The following is a 21163-nucleotide window of genomic DNA, read 5'->3' on the forward strand; positions in this document are numbered from 1 at the left end:
AATTCAATGATCATTACATCAGATTTTATTGAGGTTTTTCCCCCGACTGCAGCTGGTAAATGTGTTCATTGTGTTTTCGGTGTGGGTGGATTATTAAGTATTATCGATAATAGTTCAGGAAGTGGTCGTTTTATGAATGTTTATTTTGCAAAAGCTAAAAGGATAAATTGTGTTTATCTGGAAAATCATCCACTACTATCTGAAAATGGCTGTAAACTCCCAAACTTGTCTGAAAGACAAAATGTTAAATGTTAATTGAAGGCCCCTTTTTAGAATAAATGTGCTGATATAAACATCAAGGACTGTTTCAAACAGGTTTTCAAAGTGATAAGGGGGTTCCACTGGTGAGCCACAGAGCCAGTGCTGCAAGAACATGGAGCTGAATGGGATTTTTACATGGAAAACACAGAACAGCTTGTTGTTGCTCTTCATTTGAGGATTTCATTAAAATTAAACCTGGATGTTATTGTATTGTAAGTGATTGATAAAAAAATTGGGGTCAGAGTGGGAGAAAACAAAAGGTTGGAAAGGATGCGTATAGAAATAGAAATACAGTGGCTTATATTAGCCATCACTGGGCATCACATTTGGAATGTAAACAGCCCACTGAATGCCAATCATCAGTTGCTATCAATCAATGTATAGTGTCAGTATTCGCTCTCCTTACCTTAACAGGAGGTTTCTAGCAGTTGTGTAAAAGAGTGAATGTCAGATCTGCAGTAAAGTGTCAGACATTGTGGAAGACAAAGTTTGGTAGAAAACTGTCAAAGGTTTTGAGAACCTTTGCTTTAAACTAGAAAAACATCACCCATTACTTGGTTCAGCTGCGTAGAGCAACCACAACTGAAATATGCAAGCTACGAGTAGACGAACAAGGCCACCTCCTTCAGAAATACAGCCCAGACTTGAAAAGCTTTAATGACTTTCACTCGGTTTGGGAAATTTGATGAATGACAGTACAAATCTGTTTGGATATGTGCATCAACAGCGGTTTAACTTAGTGGTGGTTGAAGGATCCTGTATCGTGGTTGCAAACCTGTTTTGTAGCCCTCAAAATATTATCTTGACTTCTACAATGTTACATTTCCCTTACATGGTGCATGAATCTAAATGGAAAGTTTGCAGATGGAGAAGTCTGTTCTCAGAGCAAATAATGAAGCTGCCAAGGAGAATTTGCTGCAAGCTCTCTACATAATATGAAGCGACAGGTACAGGTACATACTACGTGAACTGTGGTTGGGTGGTATGTTAAAAATTTGAAAATGACCAAGGCCAGTCCAACAACTAGCTTTGACAAAATATTCCTCGGTTCCACTACCTCCTGGCTGTCTAGCTCTCGAATACCTCAGGGTGTTTTTTCACACCCGCAGAGTTTAGTGTGTTTAAATCGAACTCTGGTTTGTTTTTCCACTTGAAGTGGTTCATTTGTACAGGTGTGAACACAATAACTGCAGTCGGGTGCGGACAAAAACAACCACACCCTTTGGATGAACTCCAGCGCGGTGCGTTTATGGTGTGAATGTGATCCAACTCTGGTCCACAGAAAAACAACCTGGTGTACATTACAGGTGTGAGCTAAAAAAATGTCCCTTAGCCATATATGCTTTGTATTCTCAATGCGGTAAGGTCCTATAGATGTGCAAAGGTCTGTACAAGCTAGCGACTAACATAAATTCTCTGTGTTCTCCAATAGTGCAGAACACAGCACGTTCTTCCTGTATTTACTTTTGTTGCTTCTGCCCCAGACACATGGGGCCAGTGAGCAGACGCAACATTCTCACATGGTTTATGATGCAATATTCTCCACTTGGAAAATAAACCAAAGCGTGGCAAAAAGCTACGAGTTAAGCTACTCCTCAACTGAATCGGACCAGAGTAAATGTACTACATGTGTGAAAACACCCTCAGAAATCTGCCAGACACAAGACCTCTGCTACTCTACACTCGCCAGTTATACATGATTTAAATGTCCGTCAGGGTCTGAGTACAACTTTCACTAACTAACCCCCCACCCAAAAAAAACAACAGTATCAGCAACTTCTTTCAAACAAAAACCAAAAGAAATGATGCCCAAACTCATGAAGGTGAGACCCGCATTCTATTGAACTTGGATTTATCCTTTTAATGGTAACACTGACATTATTATTAGTATCAATTCAAAATCCAGCGTGGAGATTACAGGCAAAATGATCACATATCTAGCTCGCATCAGAATCAGAATCAGAATCAGAATCGTGTTTATTGGCCAAGTATATGTGCAGACACATACAGGGAATTTGGTTCCGGTAGATGGAGGCTCTCAAGCACAGCAATGTAAATCACACACACACACACACACACGTGTCTATATATACATTACACAAACATACACAAAGCTGTGTAAACCAACTATAAATAACCAATCTAAACTTATATACATAAAATACAGAAAAGAAGTGGAATGAATACTACAAAATGTACATAAGGTGCAGCTGCAGTCTGGCAGTGGGAGCAGTGTGACAGGTCAACTGTTTAGGAGGGAGATGGCGAGGGGAAAGAAACTGTTCCTGTGTCGGGTGGTCCTGGTCTGCAGGCTTCTGTACCGTCTGCCAGAGGGCAGCAGATCAAAAAGTCTGTGTGCAGGGTGTGAGGGATCTGTGATGATTTTCCCTGCCCGTTTCCTGGTTCTTGAGAGGTACAGATCCTGGATGGAGGGCAGGGGGGCGCCGATGATCCTTTCTGCTGCCCGTACAGTCCGCTGCAGTCTGCGCCTGTCCTGTTTAGTGGCTGCTCCATACCAGACTGTGATGGAGGAGCACAGGACAGACTCAATGACCGCAGTGTAGAACTGGACCAGCAGCTCCTGTTCTACTTCCCCAGTTGTCTCAGGAAGTACATCCTCTGCTGGGTCTTTTTGAGGATGGAGTTGATGTTGGTCTCCCACTTCAGGTCCTGGGAGATGGTTGTACCCAGGAACTTGAAGAACCTTACAGTCGACACATGGCTGTCTGATATGATGAGGGGGAGCAGAGTTGAGGGATGTCTCCTGAAGTCCACTGTCATCTCTACAGTCTTAAGAGTGTTCAGCTCCAGATTGTGCTGACTGCACCAGACTCATCACCATCCTGAATGAGGCCAATGACAGTGGTGTCATCTGCAAACTTTAGGAGTTTGACAGCCGAGTTCTTGGAGGTGCAGTCGTTAGTGTAGAGGGAGAACAGTAGTGGTGAGAGGACACATCCTTGAGGGGCACCAATACTGAGGGACCGAGTTTCAGAGGTGATCTCCCCCAGCCTCACTTGTTGCTTTCTGTCTGTCAGGAAGCTGGTGATCCACTGACAGGTAGCTGGTGACACGCTGAGCTGGGAGAGTTTGGAGGAGAGAAGTTCAGGCACGATGGTGTTAAAAGCCGAACTAAAGTCCACAAACAGGACCCTGGCATAAGTTTCCGGGCTGTCGAGGTGTTGCAGGATGTAATGCAGCCTGATGTTAACTGAATCATCCACCGACCTGTTTGGCGAGGTAGGCAAACTGCAGAGGGTCCAGCTGGTGGCCTGTAATGTCCTTCAGATGGGCTAACACCAGTCGTTCGAAGGATTTCATAACCACAGACGTCAAGGCGACAGGTCTGTAGTCATTCAGTCCTGTGATGGTGGGTTTCTTGGGAATAGGCATGATGGTGGAGTGTTTGAAGCAGGAGGGAACTTCACACAGCTCCAGGGATCTGTTGAAGATGCGAGTAAAGATGGGAGCCAGCTGTTCAGCACAGGTTTTGAGGCAGGAGAGTGAGACACCGTCTGGTCAGGGGCTTTCCTGGGCTTCTGTTTCTGAAATAGGAGGGTGAAGGGGGGAGAGATGGGAGGTGTGTTGGGGGTCAATGTCTGAAGCAATGTCTCTGGGGAGGGGAGGGTGAGGCGTGGGAGTCTGTCCGTCTCAAACCTGCAGTAGAAAGTGTTTAACTCGTTGGCCAGGTCTTTGTTTGCTTCAACAGTGGGTGGGGGGCGTCTGTAGCTGGTGATGTACTGCAGGCCCCTCCACACTGACGCTGGGTCGTTGGCTGAGAGCCGGGAATTCCTTTCCAGGGTGGTAATCTGGTCAGCCAGCTCGCACAGTGCGTTATTCGGGTTGGCCTGAGGAGGGATGTAAACACCGACCAGCATGAAGGAAGAAAACTCCCGCGGTGAATAAAACGGTTTACAATTGATGAAAAAACTTTCCAAGTGTGGGCTGCAGTGTTTCTGTAACACTGTGACATCAGTACACCAACCTTCATTAATGTAGAAGCAGACTCCACCACCCTTTGTTTTCCCTGAGAGCTCAGTTTCGCGGTCCGCCCGGTGGAGTTGGAAGCCCGGCAGATTTAAGACAGCGTCTGGGACTCGCTCACTGAGCCAGGTTTCAGTGAAGCAGAGGGCAGCAGAGCGTGCAAAGTCCTTGTTAGCAGTAATTAGTCGACTTTGTTTGGAAGAGAGCGGAGATTCGCGAGGTGAATGGAGGGGAGTGCCGTGCCGAATCCTCGCCGACGTAGTTTCACCAGCGCGACTCCCCCGTCTACGTCTTCTCCAGGAGCCACAGAGAGCTGTGAGCTCCAACTCCAACTAAAATGAAAACTTTTCCAGTTTTGTGAAAAATGGATAAGAACTATAGTGAGACGACTGGCTGATGTTTAGCAGTTGATCTCTGGAGAAAGTGATGTGGTCTGAGTGACCAAAAGCGCAGAAAATAAACAGAAGCAAGAAAAGTGCGAGAGAGCGCAGTACCGAGGCTGCCATCCGCGCCGCCATCTTGATCATCAGTGCATATACAAATACTGTAAATAACCCCCCGTAAAGAACGCTCTTTACCATAACGCAGTTTGGTACATACTGTGATGCAGGAATATTAAGCTTCAGCACAGTCTAATCTTGCCCATGGATTTGTTACATGCAGTAGGTCAACCTTGACCCAAGTTAATTAGAGCTCTAAATATGTACAGCCTGACTCTAATTACACACTGTGCACCAAGTCCACTAACAACTCAACTAACCTAATCCTAAGTCTTTAGGACCCACAAACTGGCTGGCTTTCAAACACACACAGATCCTCTGACACCAACAAAGGCTAAAGAAATAATTCAGGATTTACACTGCAAACCTGCTCATCAAATACACACTCGACACACACACATATACACAGACACACAACTCATCCGGCTCTCCAGGCGGACTTCACCTCCCACACATATTACTTTGGCAGTGATGGAACAGCAGCATCTCTCCCAAGAGAGAGGAGCAATACGAGGCGAAAGGAGTAGCAAGAGAGACAAGGAGGTGTTAGTCTCTCAGATTAAAACACTAAATATACCAACATGTACAAGATATTTGTTCTTTGTTTCCATCTGTCTATAATCCCTGCCTACTGCCCTCTATTCAAGAAGATTTATTGTCTTCAAAGTTTAAGAATATTGCCACTGCAACAAAACAAAGGGACACAATTTTCCCTTAAGAGCTACAGATGAAACCTTGATAAAGCTCAATTTACACTTATTTTCAAAAGTTTCTTACCAATATTCACGCTATACATCACTGCAGTGAACAGCAGGATTGTGTATGCATGACTGTCACTGTCTAATCCTGAGTGCACTGCAAGTTAATACACAGGGAATTAAACCAGAAATTGGAGATGCTTGTTTACTTGCACTGAGCATTCCTGCCATACCTAATGATGAGTGCATATCCAACTTGCCTTGATGAACAGTAAAATTCAACCACACAAGTTGAAATATTCAACTCAACACAGCATCTAGACGAGAACATGCTGATGCTTGTCTCTAGTTTTTTCCCGCACCACTCTGTTTACCCAAGAGGTATTTTGTTCTTAGGATAGTATATCAATGATTTACATAAGGAAAAATAAAAAAATAAATGCACTTAGGTGTTTCTATTTCTATTTCTTTTTAATTAGTTCACATTTCTCACGTACCACTGGCAACCACAGACGTACCACCTGGGGAAAAAGCACCTCCATTTGGGTTTCACAGTCATAGTCTGGATTCTGTTTTGTTTGTTTAGAGTAAAGCTACACAAAAACGATACCTCCTCTTCTTAATCCTCCCACACTAAATCCCTCCATTATTTACCACATCTAAAAATGTCTATTACCTTAACTTTTAAGCCCCCCTTAAGCAAAACAGTTTTTATTACTGCAAAGCTGAAAGTGCCATCATTATTTCAAGAATTGCTGAAATGCAACCTTGGGAGTCTGAAATAATGCTAAAAGGTGAGAAGTATATATGATTTATGCACTTTTAATACCACAGTTCATAAGATGGGGAGAATGCGGAAGAATAAAACAGTCGCTCTTTGTTCTGAAGCTCAATCTGCAGGATTTATCTGCTGCTCCAGAAATGATAAAGTAATGATAAAAGGCAAAAGTAATGTCTTCCTCATCTCAGAATGTGGCAGGACATATTATTTTTTCTGTATTGTTTGTGATATTCATGTTAAATATGTCAAATAATGAGGCCAGCACTTGTACGAATAATCCCTCCAGGTTTCAGCTGCTCTTAGTGAGTTCCCAGCAGTTTTTTCTACTCTTAGCTATGTATGATGTCAGCGAATGAGATCACTAATATAGTCATCTCAGGCATCAATATTTTTCCTTTACTGGACCCCAGTAATGAAAACACAGAACACGAAATAAACACATTTCCTACCTATAGCCATGAAGTCCTCGTGGTCCCAGGCTTGCAGCTGCGCTAAGGGGCCGCTGTACAACACCAGGCCATCAGCCACGTCCGTGATGAACTCCAGCGACACATGGCTCTCGAAACAGGGCATCATGGGAGGAAACCAGGCATAGCCGTTGCCATGGAAACTGTGCTTGTTCTGCTGGCATTCAGGCCCCTCGAACTGAGCTGGGCACTGGCACCTTGGGACAAAGAGGAAATCAAGAGGCGAAATGACACGAGTTAGTGAATGCAATAAAGAGATGGCTCCGATTTTTTCACCGCTTTGTGAAAATTCAGTTAAAACACTACCCTGATCTTTCTCAACCCCTTTTTGAACCTTTTGCCATATTTAGCTCTTTCAAGTATTTTTGCACGACGTCTGCTCTCCGTGTCTCCAAGTCTAGTTGTTTTCCCCTCTCAGACTAAGCTCCCCTTCGGCTATCTCGCTCTCTCATTTCGTATGTTTCACTGATGCAGATGTTCTCATTAGTGGCAAAACCACAGGGAGAATCACAACATCACTACCAAACTCCTCTCTCTGTGTTTCCACATATTCAAGTACTCATTTGTACCACTGCTTCCTGTCAAAATGTCACCTCTCACCTTCTCTCTCTGGGAGCACTTTAGCCTGTAAATTACAAATGCCACTTATATGCATCTTCTTTGTCTACATGAACAATCCTATAAATACATAAAATGAGTACGAAATAATCAGGAATTTTTCCTCTGACATAAAAACATGTCCAACTCTGTTGAGTGGTGATTACTCTCTGTAATCACCAGTGAAATGTAAAAAAAAACATACACCCAAACAACAATGGGACTATATTATCGCAGCCATCTGTTTCCCTCGCCTTTTCAGAGTGTGTATTTTACCATCTAAACTCGACACATTCCTGAATCAATTTCTCTTATTTATCTGATTTTTTTTTAAAAAGCTTTCATCTTTTCATGTTTAGTAGCTGGAAATAAATCTCACGGGAAAGTCATGGATTTTTCAGCAAAATAAAAATTCCCTTCTTTCAATCCACATGTTGCCAGCAATTAAGAAATATAAAAATTGTACACCCAGCTTGCCTTCCAAATTTGCGCACACAGACGCGCGCACACACACAAACAGAACAACAATGCCTTTCTCCAGGGGAATTCTCTTCCTCCTAATAAGTGAGTTTTTCATTGGTTTATGTTATTCACACTTCAGCTGCCTCTCAAGATATTCTGAGTCTGAGCCTGGTGGATCCTACAAGCCCACACAGGATGTGTATTTCCACCATTATGTGTTTGCATTCACACATCTCCTTAGTGTTCCGCAGACAGCTCATTTCTCATCCAAATGTTCCTTCGTTCTCTTGCTCATTTTTCTGCCTCTGCTCTTCTCCAGAATTGAAAGAGGACACGTGAATGCATGTGCACGCAAACAAACAAATGCAGACTCAGAAATCAAGCAGCCCACATACAATAAATGACACCTGTACAAATACAGGAGGCATGTGTCACTTCACTGCCTTCAGATGCAGGAACACAAGCAGGCAAACAAACACTTTAGACGAATGCTAATGTAATATACGACAAGATGTTACACTCTGCCGCAAGACGGGTAGTGCTGACTTGAACATTGGCCAACCTTAAAGTACAAGAAATCTCCATGAATCACCAAGAGCCAGATGCACAAATGCTATTCATACACCTTTTCCTGCACACGTGTATGTTTGTGTGAAATGCAAATGCAAAAAGGTGCACGCACATTTGAGCCTTTGTGGGTAAATAGTGTCAGTTGTATGCAGAGTTTTATTCATCCGGGCCCTGGTTTTCTTCACAGTTTGAGAAAAGGATGCTTGAATTCACTATAAGCGGCGCAGAATCAGAACCATCATAGCTATGAAACATAAAATGCCTTTTTAAGGTGATGTAATAGCTTTTTCAACTCGAAGGGCACTCTGACAGAACATGTCTTCACTGAAGCTAGTGCCCAATTTTGTAATGTTAAGGGAGACCGATTATGCTCTTTCCACTGTATTTATCACTATAATAGCTTTGAATGATTCATCTCGAGAAAGATTTTGAAAACAGACTGAAAACCTACTGAAAACACAATTTGCCATTCTTAATTGGAAATGCCAGCTGTTCAAACACATCTGTGTAAAGCTTGATTTCAAATCAGGTGACAAGCTCTGATCCACCTAAAGGTGACAGCACTAGCACACATCTACTCTTCACAAAAACACTTCAACTTCCACTTTAAAGCCACATGCTATAGAAAAGATGGGTATGACCATGGGTTCTATATGCATTTTGATCAAACCAAACCAAATTACAATGTCAATGCTGTGCTGTATTTTGAGCCGGAAGTCAGAAATTCTGAGTTCACAGTCAAAATCTTTCAGCTAAACTCCCCCACTTGGAAAGTCGGGGCAATCGCGTACCAGCAGCATGCATAAACTTACAACAGAAGTTGTAAGATGTACTACAAATGTAGCTTTTTTGTGGCTTGTTAAATACACTGAACAAAAATCATGCTCTATCTGTGACTGTGCTGCAGCACTGTTTATAAGTGCAAATACATATGCATTTTATTATAGTCCAAGTATGAAGCCTGAATGTATCTCCCTTACAGTTCTAGCTATCGAACATTAAATGCCACATTAAAGCAATGCAATGGCTTTCTCCACTCTAAAAGTGCACATCTTCACCAAAGAATGCCCAATTTTGCCATTTTAATGGGGTCCGATTATGTGCTTTCTACCTACATATTTATCACTAGAGTAGCTTTGTATGATTTATCAAGAGAACATTCTGTACACTTACTGAAAAACACAGTTTGACATTCTTATTTGAAAATGCTACCTTCAAACACGTCTGTACGGGTTTGAGTCTGAACAAGAATTTTTCTGACTTTTACAACTGGAATGTGGTCAACTCTGGTTTGCCATCACTCACTGATAAATGATCCAACTTCCAGGGTATATGGAATTTGGAATCAGGTGATGACGGGGTGAAGTTCTACGTTATCAGGAAATGCTAGCGTGGACAATTCGAAGTGCTACAATTATACAATGCAGGTGGTTCATAAAACCACAAGCCCAGTGCAGAAGTCACGTCTTGTGACTCAGTTTAGTGGATACAAGGCCAATCAGAGACACCTGTCAATCAAGGCAGCGTAGACTTCAGAAGCCAAACATTTGTTTATTTTTAGTGCCGAGCAGAAAACATTTTCATTTCTGCTGTAACGTTGGCCACTTTTACACGGCAGTCTAAGGAGACTTCTCTACTTATAGAGCCAGCTTCAAAATGCCATCAGAGGAAATGCAGTTTTTGGCACATTTGTTTGGTTTTTCAGCCCCTGAGGTTACTGCTTATAACAGCAGGTCGCACTAACATCCTATGGTGTCATGTTCTGTGGAAGAACAGTTTACTCCACGGACCAATAAGGATTCTGCAACACTTCACTGGTAAGAAACACTTGTAAGAAAAGTAAATAAGAGAAGGAAGAAGCTACCTGTGATTTTATACCTTTTTATTTATTTGTTGCTTATTGGTTTTTTCCCCCTTAGGCTTTAAAAAGTCATTCATACTCAAAAGTTTTGTTGGCGTGTAAGACTGGAGGTACCAGGAAAACATTCACGCCTGCATTTTCATTTTGGTGATGTCACGCTAATTCTCTGAGCACAAGACAATCCGAGGCATAGTTTTAGACACAATTGCGAAGCTCTCCAATCCTCTTAAGGCAGCTTTGTTTTGCTCATTCGTTGTCTGCTGGGAATTGCGTTTGTTAACGCTGGGCCGGGAGCCGTAATCCCACTCCTCCACTCAACCCCCTCACTTCCCAGATCTCATTATTAATCCCAGTGCCTCGATTATCTGCATGTTCTTTCTTCAATCTTGGACTGTAATCTTTTTGTGTGTGTGTGTGTATGCGTTGGGGTCATATCTCAAAGCCCCAAGAGCAGAAAACTATCCTACAGCCATTCTATCTTTTATTAACTCTTATCTTATCTGCATGTGTTATTTCTTCCCCCTTCACTTTTCTTCTTTTCTGTCCTTGCTCCCATTTTCATTATCGTGCTCTTTTATCATTTCCTCTTTCCTCTCCTTGCTACCCTGCACTTCCTTTCCCATTTCCCCCTAATTCCCTTCACCTTTATCCAACTCTGTCTCATTTCCCCAGCCTTTCCCAAATCCCCCTTTTCCTTTCTATTCTCTTCTCCTTTCTATCTTCATTTCCTGACATCCACTGTCTTGCTGCTCCCACTTCTGAACCAGCAGAATCACACATCAGATGTTACAGAGCTCAGGTACTCTAACGTGATTGAAAATGCGACAATCATCTGCATCTCTGGGTTGGCAGCTTCAGCTGCTTTGCCTTGTTCTCTCTCTGTCATCTATTTGGCTGATACTTCACAAAGAAGCAATTCCTGCATTTCCGCTTTGGCTTGCATTCAGTTTTCATAAAACAGATGCAGAACGTGTTACTTTAGAGCCAGCATTTAATCATGCACTCAGTTTTAAGCCTTGATCACCAAGTTATGGAACAGTTCTTGCTCACTCCCCTCAGCCTTACGACAGATCCACTGTTACACCAAATAGAAAGTCTACATGTGCATCACAGTTACAAAAGGTCGTCTTTGCCAAGTCTAAAAGTCTCCAGAATACCAGGAAACGTGTTGTTTACACTTGATTGAAGTATGTTTATTCATAGAACATGAATTATGTATCCAGGTTTGGATGTAAAGCACGTTTACTCAACTGAAAGTTCTATAAGTCCATAATATGTCCAGAGTGGGAAAGCACAAGCCTAACGAAGCACAACTATAAAAAGGTATACACAGCTCATCAAGCAGTCAGTGCTGCTACGCTTCAACACAAATGTACACAGGAGGAAAATCGACGTGTGGAACATTACTGGAGGAACAAACAACATTAGATATTTTCTCATTTGGTGTATTGATGATGCTTGTGGAGAGTGCTTCCTGAATCCCATATGTATTCAGACAGTTCACAGCTTGTGGAATACAAAACTGTTCTTGAACCTTTCAGTGACCCCTCGTGACTGCTCGAATTGTCGTGTATAACTCTTAATTTTACTGCATGTCAGTATGTCAAAGGTTATCATCTGAAGACAATAAGAAATAATAAGAGATAGTTTGAGGAAACGTGTTTTTTCTGACAGTATATGTGTGAAGGGGAGCCCAAAAAAATAAAAAAATAAAAAATGCAAGAAGATGTGATATGAAACGTTAAATATGGTGGACTTTTTGTGACTGCAAATCAGGTGAGAATTAAAGATTTGTTGTTGTTGTTCAGCTTTCAAACATGACTGAAATCATGTTTATAGGCTCTCTAAAGAAGCTGTGAACTTCTTGGCATCTACAGCTGATGTGAATAACGCAATGCAAACCCAGATCTGTGGGCAATAATTTAAACCCTTTTATTGTGATTGCAATCTGAAAAGCTGAACCTTTTATGCTTCACCGTATTATTTGTCTTATACACCATGACAATGACAGACTCTCATATGGCTAAAGCTTCAAATAATCAGTTTTGAAATGTGTTTTAAATCGCCTCTGGCATACTACATGTCAGTGATATTCAGGCACTTATGCAGGCTGTGGTGTCACTGAAGCCCAGGCCAGTCTCTGCACCTAAGATGGTTGGTTCATGCATGCCTAATATCTTGACAACATGCTCCACACCTCCTTTTACTTCATCTGAAGATTAAGTTTGCAGAAGCTGTGACCTGTTTGTCTCTTTTGTCTCATTTCCATATCTCTTAGTAAGACACTGAAACAATGCTAGGAATGAAAATGTTAGGTTACTTGCATAACCCCGGTTCTCAGACCAGCACGAGTGAGATGTCTGACTAATCAAACTGACTAAATCTTGCTGGGCAAAGTGAGAAGAGGTGCTTATCTTGAATAATGTCTTCATAGTAACATAGTAACTACCTAAGAGTGGGGGTTCTGCCTGTTCTGGTCATCGCACTCACCAGCCAATCAGGACTGATGATGAGCTAAATGGAATAAACAGGCATATCCCATAGCATGACATCTCACTGGTACTACTCTGAGAACCGGGATTACTCAAGGAACCTACAGTATACCCTCCCAGACAGGTTCTCTTGAGTTTCAGAGATTTTGAAAGATTACAGTGAATGCTTAATGTTTGAATCTATGCAATTCTGCAACATTGATCATTTGTTTGTATTTTAAAGGATTGGAAACTCATTGGAATATTACAAAAGTGATGCATGAAAGAAAATATATCCAACTGCTACTGAACCAGGAACTTTCTTGCTGTGTGATAACAGTACAAATAAAAAAATCAGTGTTCAGTGATGCTTTGGTTTGGACCTGGCCAAAGATTGGATACCTGCAGCCAGGCATTAAAAAAGTAATATCAGAAAATGTTTTGATTCTTAATGAACCTGATTAAAACCTTAATTTGATTGTTTTTGACCCACAAGACAAAGCTATTTGTTTGAGCAGTAAAAATACAGGTTTCTTCATATGTGAGTGGTTGCAGCATTATTTGTGGATTAGATTAACACTAAGAGTGAGAGGAATAGCTAATAATTGTGTAAGCGTGTGTGCGTGTCTGTGTGCATGTGAGTAATCCAGGGATTACGCCTAACAGGGATCCAGCCAGGCATCCTGCTCGGGTCCAGCGGTGAGCCACATTACATGCTGGCTCGAGCCAGCCAGACTCAAATCCTGCCCTTTTCACTCGCTGCTTCTAATTAAATGAAGCTGAAGGGTAAAATTAACTTCCACAAATCACAGCAAGAAAGCTTAGAGGACACGTGTGTGATGAGGCTTTATGTTCGTCTGCCGTCACATATGTTCAGAGCACATAGATTTGTGTGTTTTCATATGGCTGTACCTGAATATTTGTGTTGTGGTTTTCTAAAGCAGAGAACATGTGTAACAGCAGCTGCTATGGTTTTGTTTTATGTGATGTCCAAAGGTCAAATGCATGCACATATGTATGTCATCAGTGTGCAAGACAGATATTCTACCCAGAATGCAACATCTGTAATCTATTTTGCTGATCATTATAATTTTATTCTATAGCACTGTCAGCTGTTAGAATTAAGCTCTCTATATAAGACTAAAACCAAAGTATTTATTTTGTAGTATTCATGGGCGTGATTCCACTTTGCTTCATCAAAACATGATCTTTAGCATACGACAGGAAAGTCTGTGGCCAAGTGTGCAACAGTCAGAATGGTAGTTTTCACCTCTGAGGCTACTGGAAAACTGTGGCTGCTCCCACTAAGTTGGGTAAGAGCTGCTGACCGAAGAGAAAAAGTTTTAGAGTCTCTGGGATGTTGTCGACTAGCGACAGGAAGAGTGTAGCAGTAATGCATGTGAGCTAATGTGAGCAGAGAGGTGAGGCAGACGGAAAAGGTTTGATTTTCCAGTCATTGCGATGAGTAGCCTGGAGAAGAGCTACTGCTCATTCCCATCAAACAGAGTCCGCTGAGGTGGTCTGGCCATCTGATCAGGTTGTGCATTTCTCCTGGAGAGTTTCCGAATGCACCCAACTTGGAGGAGATCCTGGTGTACACCTACTACTTGTTGCCATGATTATTAATCTCACCCCACCTGGAATCCACTCTGGATCATACACGAGGACCTGCTGGTCAAATAGACATCGGAAATATCCTGATTATTTCTTACTACTATAATTCAACTTCGAGTAAGCCAGAGAAGATGGATGGATGTGACTTTTGAAGAATAGCAACAATGAATTAAAAGTGTATAGTATTTTTGCTGGAAATTCCTGCTCCTAATTATCACTCCAGCATAGTGAATAAAAAACACACTGAAGCGCAACATTCATTATCCTTTCTGATGTGCTGCACCTTTGCTTGTGGAATATGGTAACACAACAAGCATGTGCCAGGAGGAGTCTGCTGCTGACATCATTTTAACCCTTGATAAACAATTAGATGTGACTTATTTTGTTAACATCTAACCATTACAGAGGTCAACAGCGCGAACTGACTGCTAATTTCATCACAAAACTCAAAGTCTGCACGGAGGCACAGTTGAGACAGTGATAAAATCTTAGGCACACACTGGTGTTGTATTTAATTGGTTGCACATAGCTCTTCACTTCCACCATTAAAGAGTCGAGTCTGAGGCTACGCACGGCATCAGGCTGAATTACTTGAAGTTTAAACAGGGTCATCATGTTTCTTCTACCACAGACGCACCATCGAGCTTATTTCGTCATCGGTGTTTGTAGTTGAAAGGATTTGCTGAAATGTTCTCGCCCTGCTTTTGGCCTTGTTTACAGAGTGATTTATGCTAATGAAGACCCTCTCCTTCAGTTCACTTGTTTGCTGGGGATTCGAAACAAGAACTGGCAGCATGTGACAGCTAACATGCAAGATCTTTCATCTAGCAGGAGGTTGTGAAAGGTTTGTTTCTATTTATAACGGCAAGCAATGCAGGAGCACACAGGAGCTGGTGCTCCGCAAAAATACTCTGAAAATCGTTTTTTCTTGTGGCTTGGGGGAAAGGCCACATAGCTAAACCTCTAAACATGTAGGGAAGTAGTATAAACGAAATATTATTAACCAAAATGTAGCAAAACATGGCGGTTTATGCTAAATTTGAGAAAGTGATTCTATATTTGAAAAACTCAAGCTCAAGTATATTCAGTGTGGGTTAGTTGTTTTTTTATTGTCACATACTCGGGCTTTGGATTAAATGGTCATATTATAAAACCTTCTGATAAGAGAAAGGCAGTTTAATGAACTCTAAATTCTTAAGATGTCCACGCATTCACCCAGGGTTTCATTTGAGGTATATTTTAATATTCCTCATGGGGAAATTTGTCCTCTGATTCTGACCCATCTTAACAGTTATGGAACAGAAGGTGTGGAAGATTTATCTCACCCAGACAGATGGAATTTCAAGCAATCTCCCATCACCTTATCCCTTGTACATCTGCTTGACATTGTGGTGTCATCCCATGACAGTGGCTTCCCTGTCAACACGTCAAAACAGAAAACCATTGCTCCATTTTCACATCATTTCCTGTCTTACTCCAATTGCTACTCGTGCTCAAGTCTGGATGATTTCCATTTTGCTGTTGCTGTGAGTGCCCGTATGCAAAATTAGATGCTGTATAGCTGGGCGCTGACATTTGTATGAAAGGATGAATGCAGCAGTCATTCAAGTGTTGAACTGTTGCCGCAAGCAAGACAGACACATACAGAGTAGAGCGTCATGTTGGAGCCTTTTGGTGCTAATAAGGTTATTTTGTGTAGTCGAAATTGTCAAACTGTCTCCTGCTGTCCCAAGTCCTTTTCACTCAAATTCTTTAAACCCAAGAATATAGCAGGATATTTAGAAAGTGTGTGGGAAGCGTATGAATATTTAGAGAAAATGAGCAGTTCAATACAGTGTGATTGCTTAAAGCAGGCTGAAAGCACGGATAAAGAGAGCAAAACTTTTAGAAAAACTGTAGTCTTGTACCTGATCACATGGCAGAGCCATCAAGGAAGGTTTTGACAGGCTAATATGCCTTAATCGTGCTCTGCAATGTAAAAGTGAAGTGTTGATAGAGATTATTTTTCTGCCAAAGAATCACTGATAGCAAATTGGGTGGCACATCAGCAATAACAGTTCACTCAGACAACTCGTGTTTTAGATAACTAATTATTAGAGCAGGAGGATGCAGTTTGAGTTTGCTGTAAAAGCTCTGAGCTCATCACTCACTGCAAATATAGTCCATATAAATTGGGGGAATGATGAGTAAATATCCCCTCTGGAAGGTACAAGTGGGTGTTGGGGTAGTGGAGGGGTTGAAACAGCAGGCAGCGATGCAAGGTGGGAGGGGTGTGCTTGACATATGACATGAAGAGTGAGGAATATTAGTGTGTTTGGCAGAGTTGCCAGCCTGAACGAGTTCACAGACTTTGCTTAATTAACAAGAAACCTTGACACATCATTGTTCGTTGCTCCACTTAAGCTCCGTGGTGTAGTACCCAGGTAACAGCATGATGCCCCACCAATTAGGGAGCAGTCAAAAACAACAGAGTTCTAACAATCTAGATCACTTTTCACATCCACCTTAGTCTATATAACATTTTTCTCTGCATATACCACATAATCGCTAAGCATGTTTAGGAAAAACACTAATATTATAGTTTTGACAGACAAGGTCCACCTGGGCCAAAGTGAGATCTGGTTGTGGTTGAGCTCCACAGTTGATAATCAAGATGTGACTGAAGACTTTCAGCTTAAATTCAAGGAATTCAACACAAATTTTGTGTCAACTGTTAAGGAAAACAGATATTTTTATACTCGGCCCCCACAATTGACTGAAAAGGAGATTTATGGCTAAGTGAGGTTGGTTCTCTTGTTAATCCATAACAAATTAAGATGACAAAAGACCTGAAGTTGATGTTAAATGTTGAACTTGCATTTGGCAACCGTTCACCAGAACTGTCAATATGAGGCCCAAAGAGAGGTCAATGCAAATGACCGAGGCTGTCATTAGGCTGAAAAAACCAATTAAACCTATCAAAGCGAGAGTAAGAGCTTTAGGAGCGTCAAAATAAAATCTATTACATTCTTAAAAAGAAGGAACGCACTGAGCAACTCAGCAACATCTTAAGTCTGGAAGACTACAGAACAAGAAAAGTGGACGATCGCTTTGCTCAGGAAAACTCTCTACAACATCTAGCCAAGTTAATTACACGCTCGAAGACGTAACTATATCATTGTCAAAGTCTAGAATTTAAGACACGTCTTCACGAATGGAAATACAGAGGGCTCACAAAAAGGTGCAAACCACTCGTTACAGTCAAGAAGGAAGGCAGATTAGACCAGAAAACATGTGCTGCTCAGCTCTAACAAAACATTTGTTAAGAAGAAACTAAGATGAAGTTGTACCAGAATGATGGAATAAGCAAATGCTCATGATTTTAAACATACCACATCATCTGTCAAACATGGCTGCCAGTGAACTATGTCACTAGTTTGTACTGATGGTGTAACTGCTGATGGTAGCTGGATAGTTTCTGAAGTGTACTGAGCTGTAGTCTCTGCTTAGATTGGGCCAAATGCTGCCAAACTGATCTGACGATGTGCAAATGTATAATGAGCCAAAAGATACTGCAAAAGCAACCCAAGAGTTTCTCAAGGCAAAGAAAAGGGATATTCTTCGATGATCAAGCCAGTCACCTCATCTCGGCCCAATGAAGCACGCTTTTCAGTCACAGAAACAACTACATGTAGAAAGAACCACAACAATGATGTAAAAATAACAAAAATAACAAAATATTACAGAGTAGATTCAAACTGGTAGATGAGAAATTAAGGTCAAGGAAATGAAAGGCCTCAAACATGCCCGGTGTAAGTCTCTTTGCCTCGTACTGTAGCTGCTGTTGGCAACCCTGCCAACACATACCCACTCAAAATTAAAATTCCTCCAGCAGATGTATGTTAGTTCTAACAGCTGTTACAAGGTTCAAGAATTCCCTTTAGCATGAATAAAAATACTATGTGCAAATTCATTTTAATTCAGCATGACCTACTGTTGCAACCCACCAGTGAGGAACAGCACACTCTTAATGGGGGAAATTCAGTGAGAAAAGGGCTGGGAGTTTAAATTAAGAGCTCAGGAGTTATGGGATTATTGGAACATTTGCTGCCATTGTGCAAAAATAAAGATTTCCTTCTGTGGCACCGGGCAAGGCGTTTATTTTGATATGATAATTTCCTTTACATTTTTAATCACCGTCCTTTGCGATTTAGCGTCTAAAGTCAGGACTGAATGAGTGAATGTAGTTATACACACACCACAGGAGCTCTGCCTTCATCTCTCCATCACAGTCTCAAAAGCATATGTTTATAGGTTATTATCAAGCCTTTAATTTCCATCCAGCTTCCATCTTCTCCCCTCATAAAAGCTCGTTTTCTTGCACTGTGGCAAGACATCACTGAAAGCTGGAAATTAATCAGTTACTGATTTTATGCTGACTGAATGTAATAAGTGATCACTGTCTTTCTCTTGGCATTTCAACTTCTTTGTAGACAAGACAGCAGCCAAACTGGAACCTGACTTCCTGCCATACATCCCACACTCTACAACTTATTTAGTCTGTAGTTCAGGTAGTAGAAAAGCTGCAGCACTGGGACTTCTTCATGTCTGGCAGAAGTAAAACCTTGGCAAAAAATAAACCAACCCTACAAGATGTTGACTGATCTCAATGCCAGGAGAGAGCATTCAAACCTCAGAACAGGCTTGCTTGCGGTGCACTCGCTTTTCAATGACAACCCGAGATGCTTGGGATTTCTTTATATCTGCGATGTCTGCTCTCCAGGCTGACCCTCAACAAGCAGGGGGATTAGCAAAGCAGTGGAGAGGCTTACAACCACACCTGTGTATTAGCCATGTGATCGCATTTCTAATTTTCTGAGATTAGTCATTCTTGAATGCCTTTCCAATAGTTCATGCTTGGAAGAATCATTGTTGTGATGTCACTGAAAATCACATGGAAGTACAATGTGACCCGACCTTATCTGTCAAACGATAACTTTAAAGTTTATAATGCGAGCTCTTCATAATGACGGTCCAATCAGTAGAAATTTTACTTTAGTTTTTTATGCTTTAAAGAAAGGGATGATCAAAAAAACGAAAAACAAAACGAACAAACATCAAAGACCAGAACCAACAATGCGTTAGGTCTCGATGCTTGTGTGTCCAAAACCTCCGCACAACCTATGCCATAGAGTTTGACCTGTTAAAAAAAAATTACACAGTGAGTCACATGTGGTTAGTTAGTCTCTAATATAACCCATCCTGACATAAATACATAGCATACCCAGGTGTGATATACCACAGCTGCTAAAGTTCCCCTTGAATGCATTATTTACGTGTAAAAAATCAGTTTTTAAAATGACACTACCAATTTGTGCGCTGGTTTCAATATTTACATCTTTAAGTCTCCTTGCTGAAGTTTACAACATTGGTCCATCAAAACAGGGGCACAAGATTTTTCACCATTTCCCTCAATCCACAAGACTGAAAACTGTCAGAATCAAAACAACCAGGTAAACCATTTACCCAGAACCTGTTTGTCCTCTTGTTCTGAGATCATAAGTAGGATGTTTGGCCTATATAGCAAGTAATATAGATGTAATAATAATAATGGTAAATGGTAAATGGTCTGTATTTGTATAGCGCTTTCTAGTCCCTAAGGACCCCAAAGCGCTTTACACAACCTGTCATCCACCCATTCACACACACATTCACACACTGGTGATGGCAAGCTACAATGTAGCCACAGCCACCCTGGGGCGCACTGACAGAGGCGAGGCTGCCGGACACTGGCGCCACCGGGCCCTCTGACCACCACCAGTAGGCAACGGGTGAAGTGTCTTGCCCAAGGACACAACGACCGAGACTGTCCAAGCCGGGGCTCGAACCAGCAACCTTCCGATTACAAGGCGAACTCCCAACTCTTGAGCCACGATCGCCCCTTATATGGATTGCATTTATATAGCGCTTTTTGAAACCCTCAAAGCGCTTTTACAATTCCACTATTCATTCACTCTCACACACTGGTGGAGGCAGCTACAGTTGTAGCCACAGCTGCCCTGGGGCAGACTGACAGAGGCGAGGCTGCCATGTCGCGCCATCGGCCCCTCTGACCATCACCAGTAGGTGGCAGGTGAAGTGTCTTGCCCAAGGACACAATGACCGAAACTGTCCGAGCCGGGGCTCGAACCGGCAACCTTCTGATTACAAGGCAAGGCAAGGCAAGGCAAGTTTATTTGTATAGCACAATTCAACAACAAGGTGATTCAAAGTGCTTTACAGAGACATTAGAAACAAGAACAAATAAAAAGCATGATTTAAAATTGATTAAAACAAGCAAATAAACTAACTAACTAATTAACAAACAAACAAACAAACAACAGTATATAAAATCAAAACAGATAAAATCAGAACAGTAGATAAAATCAGTAGTTAAATGTAAGTTTTGAAATTTAAGCTTAAAGTGTGGATTTGGTGCTTTATTCAAATGCAGCTGAGAACAGGTGAGTCTTCAACCTGGATTTAAATAAACTGAGTGTTTCAGCTGATCTGAGGCTTTCTGGGAGTTTGTTCCAGATATAAGGAGCATAAAAGCTGAATGCAGCTTCTCCGTGTCTGGTTCTGACTCTGGGAACTGATAAAAGACCGGATCCAGATGACCTGAGGGATCTGGATGGTTCATACTGGGTCAGGAGGTCATTGATGTATTTTGGTCCTAAACCATTCAGAGCTTTATAGGCCAGCATCAGAACTTTAAAGTCTATCCTCTGACGGACAGGCAGCCAGTGTAAGGACCTCAGAGCTGGACTGATGTGGTCCACTTTTTTGGTCTTAGTGAGGACTCGAGCAGCAGAGTTCTGAATGAGCTGTAGTTGTCTGACTGATTTTTTAGGTAGACCTGTAAAGATGCTGTTACAG

The 21163-nt window shown here is 41.7% G+C and overlaps 1 protein-coding gene across 2 annotated transcripts in view; it reads right to left on the bottom strand.

The window, feature by feature from the left end:
- Positions 1-21163, bottom strand: part of LOC309714747 (neural-cadherin) — a 335326-nt gene that overhangs the window by 100624 nt on the left and 213539 nt on the right. For both annotated transcript variants that reach the window (XM_082547420.1, XM_082547421.1), the window contains exon 27: positions 6674-6888. In XM_082547420.1, coding sequence (XP_082403546.1) covers positions 6674-6888 — 215 coding nt within the window. The remainder of the gene's footprint in view (positions 1-6673; positions 6889-21163) is intronic.

The sequence above is a fragment of the Aulonocara stuartgranti genome (genome assembly GCF_965226115.1).
Source record: "Aulonocara stuartgranti genome assembly, chromosome: 1".
Taxonomy (NCBI): domain Eukaryota; kingdom Metazoa; phylum Chordata; class Actinopteri; order Cichliformes; family Cichlidae; genus Aulonocara; species Aulonocara stuartgranti.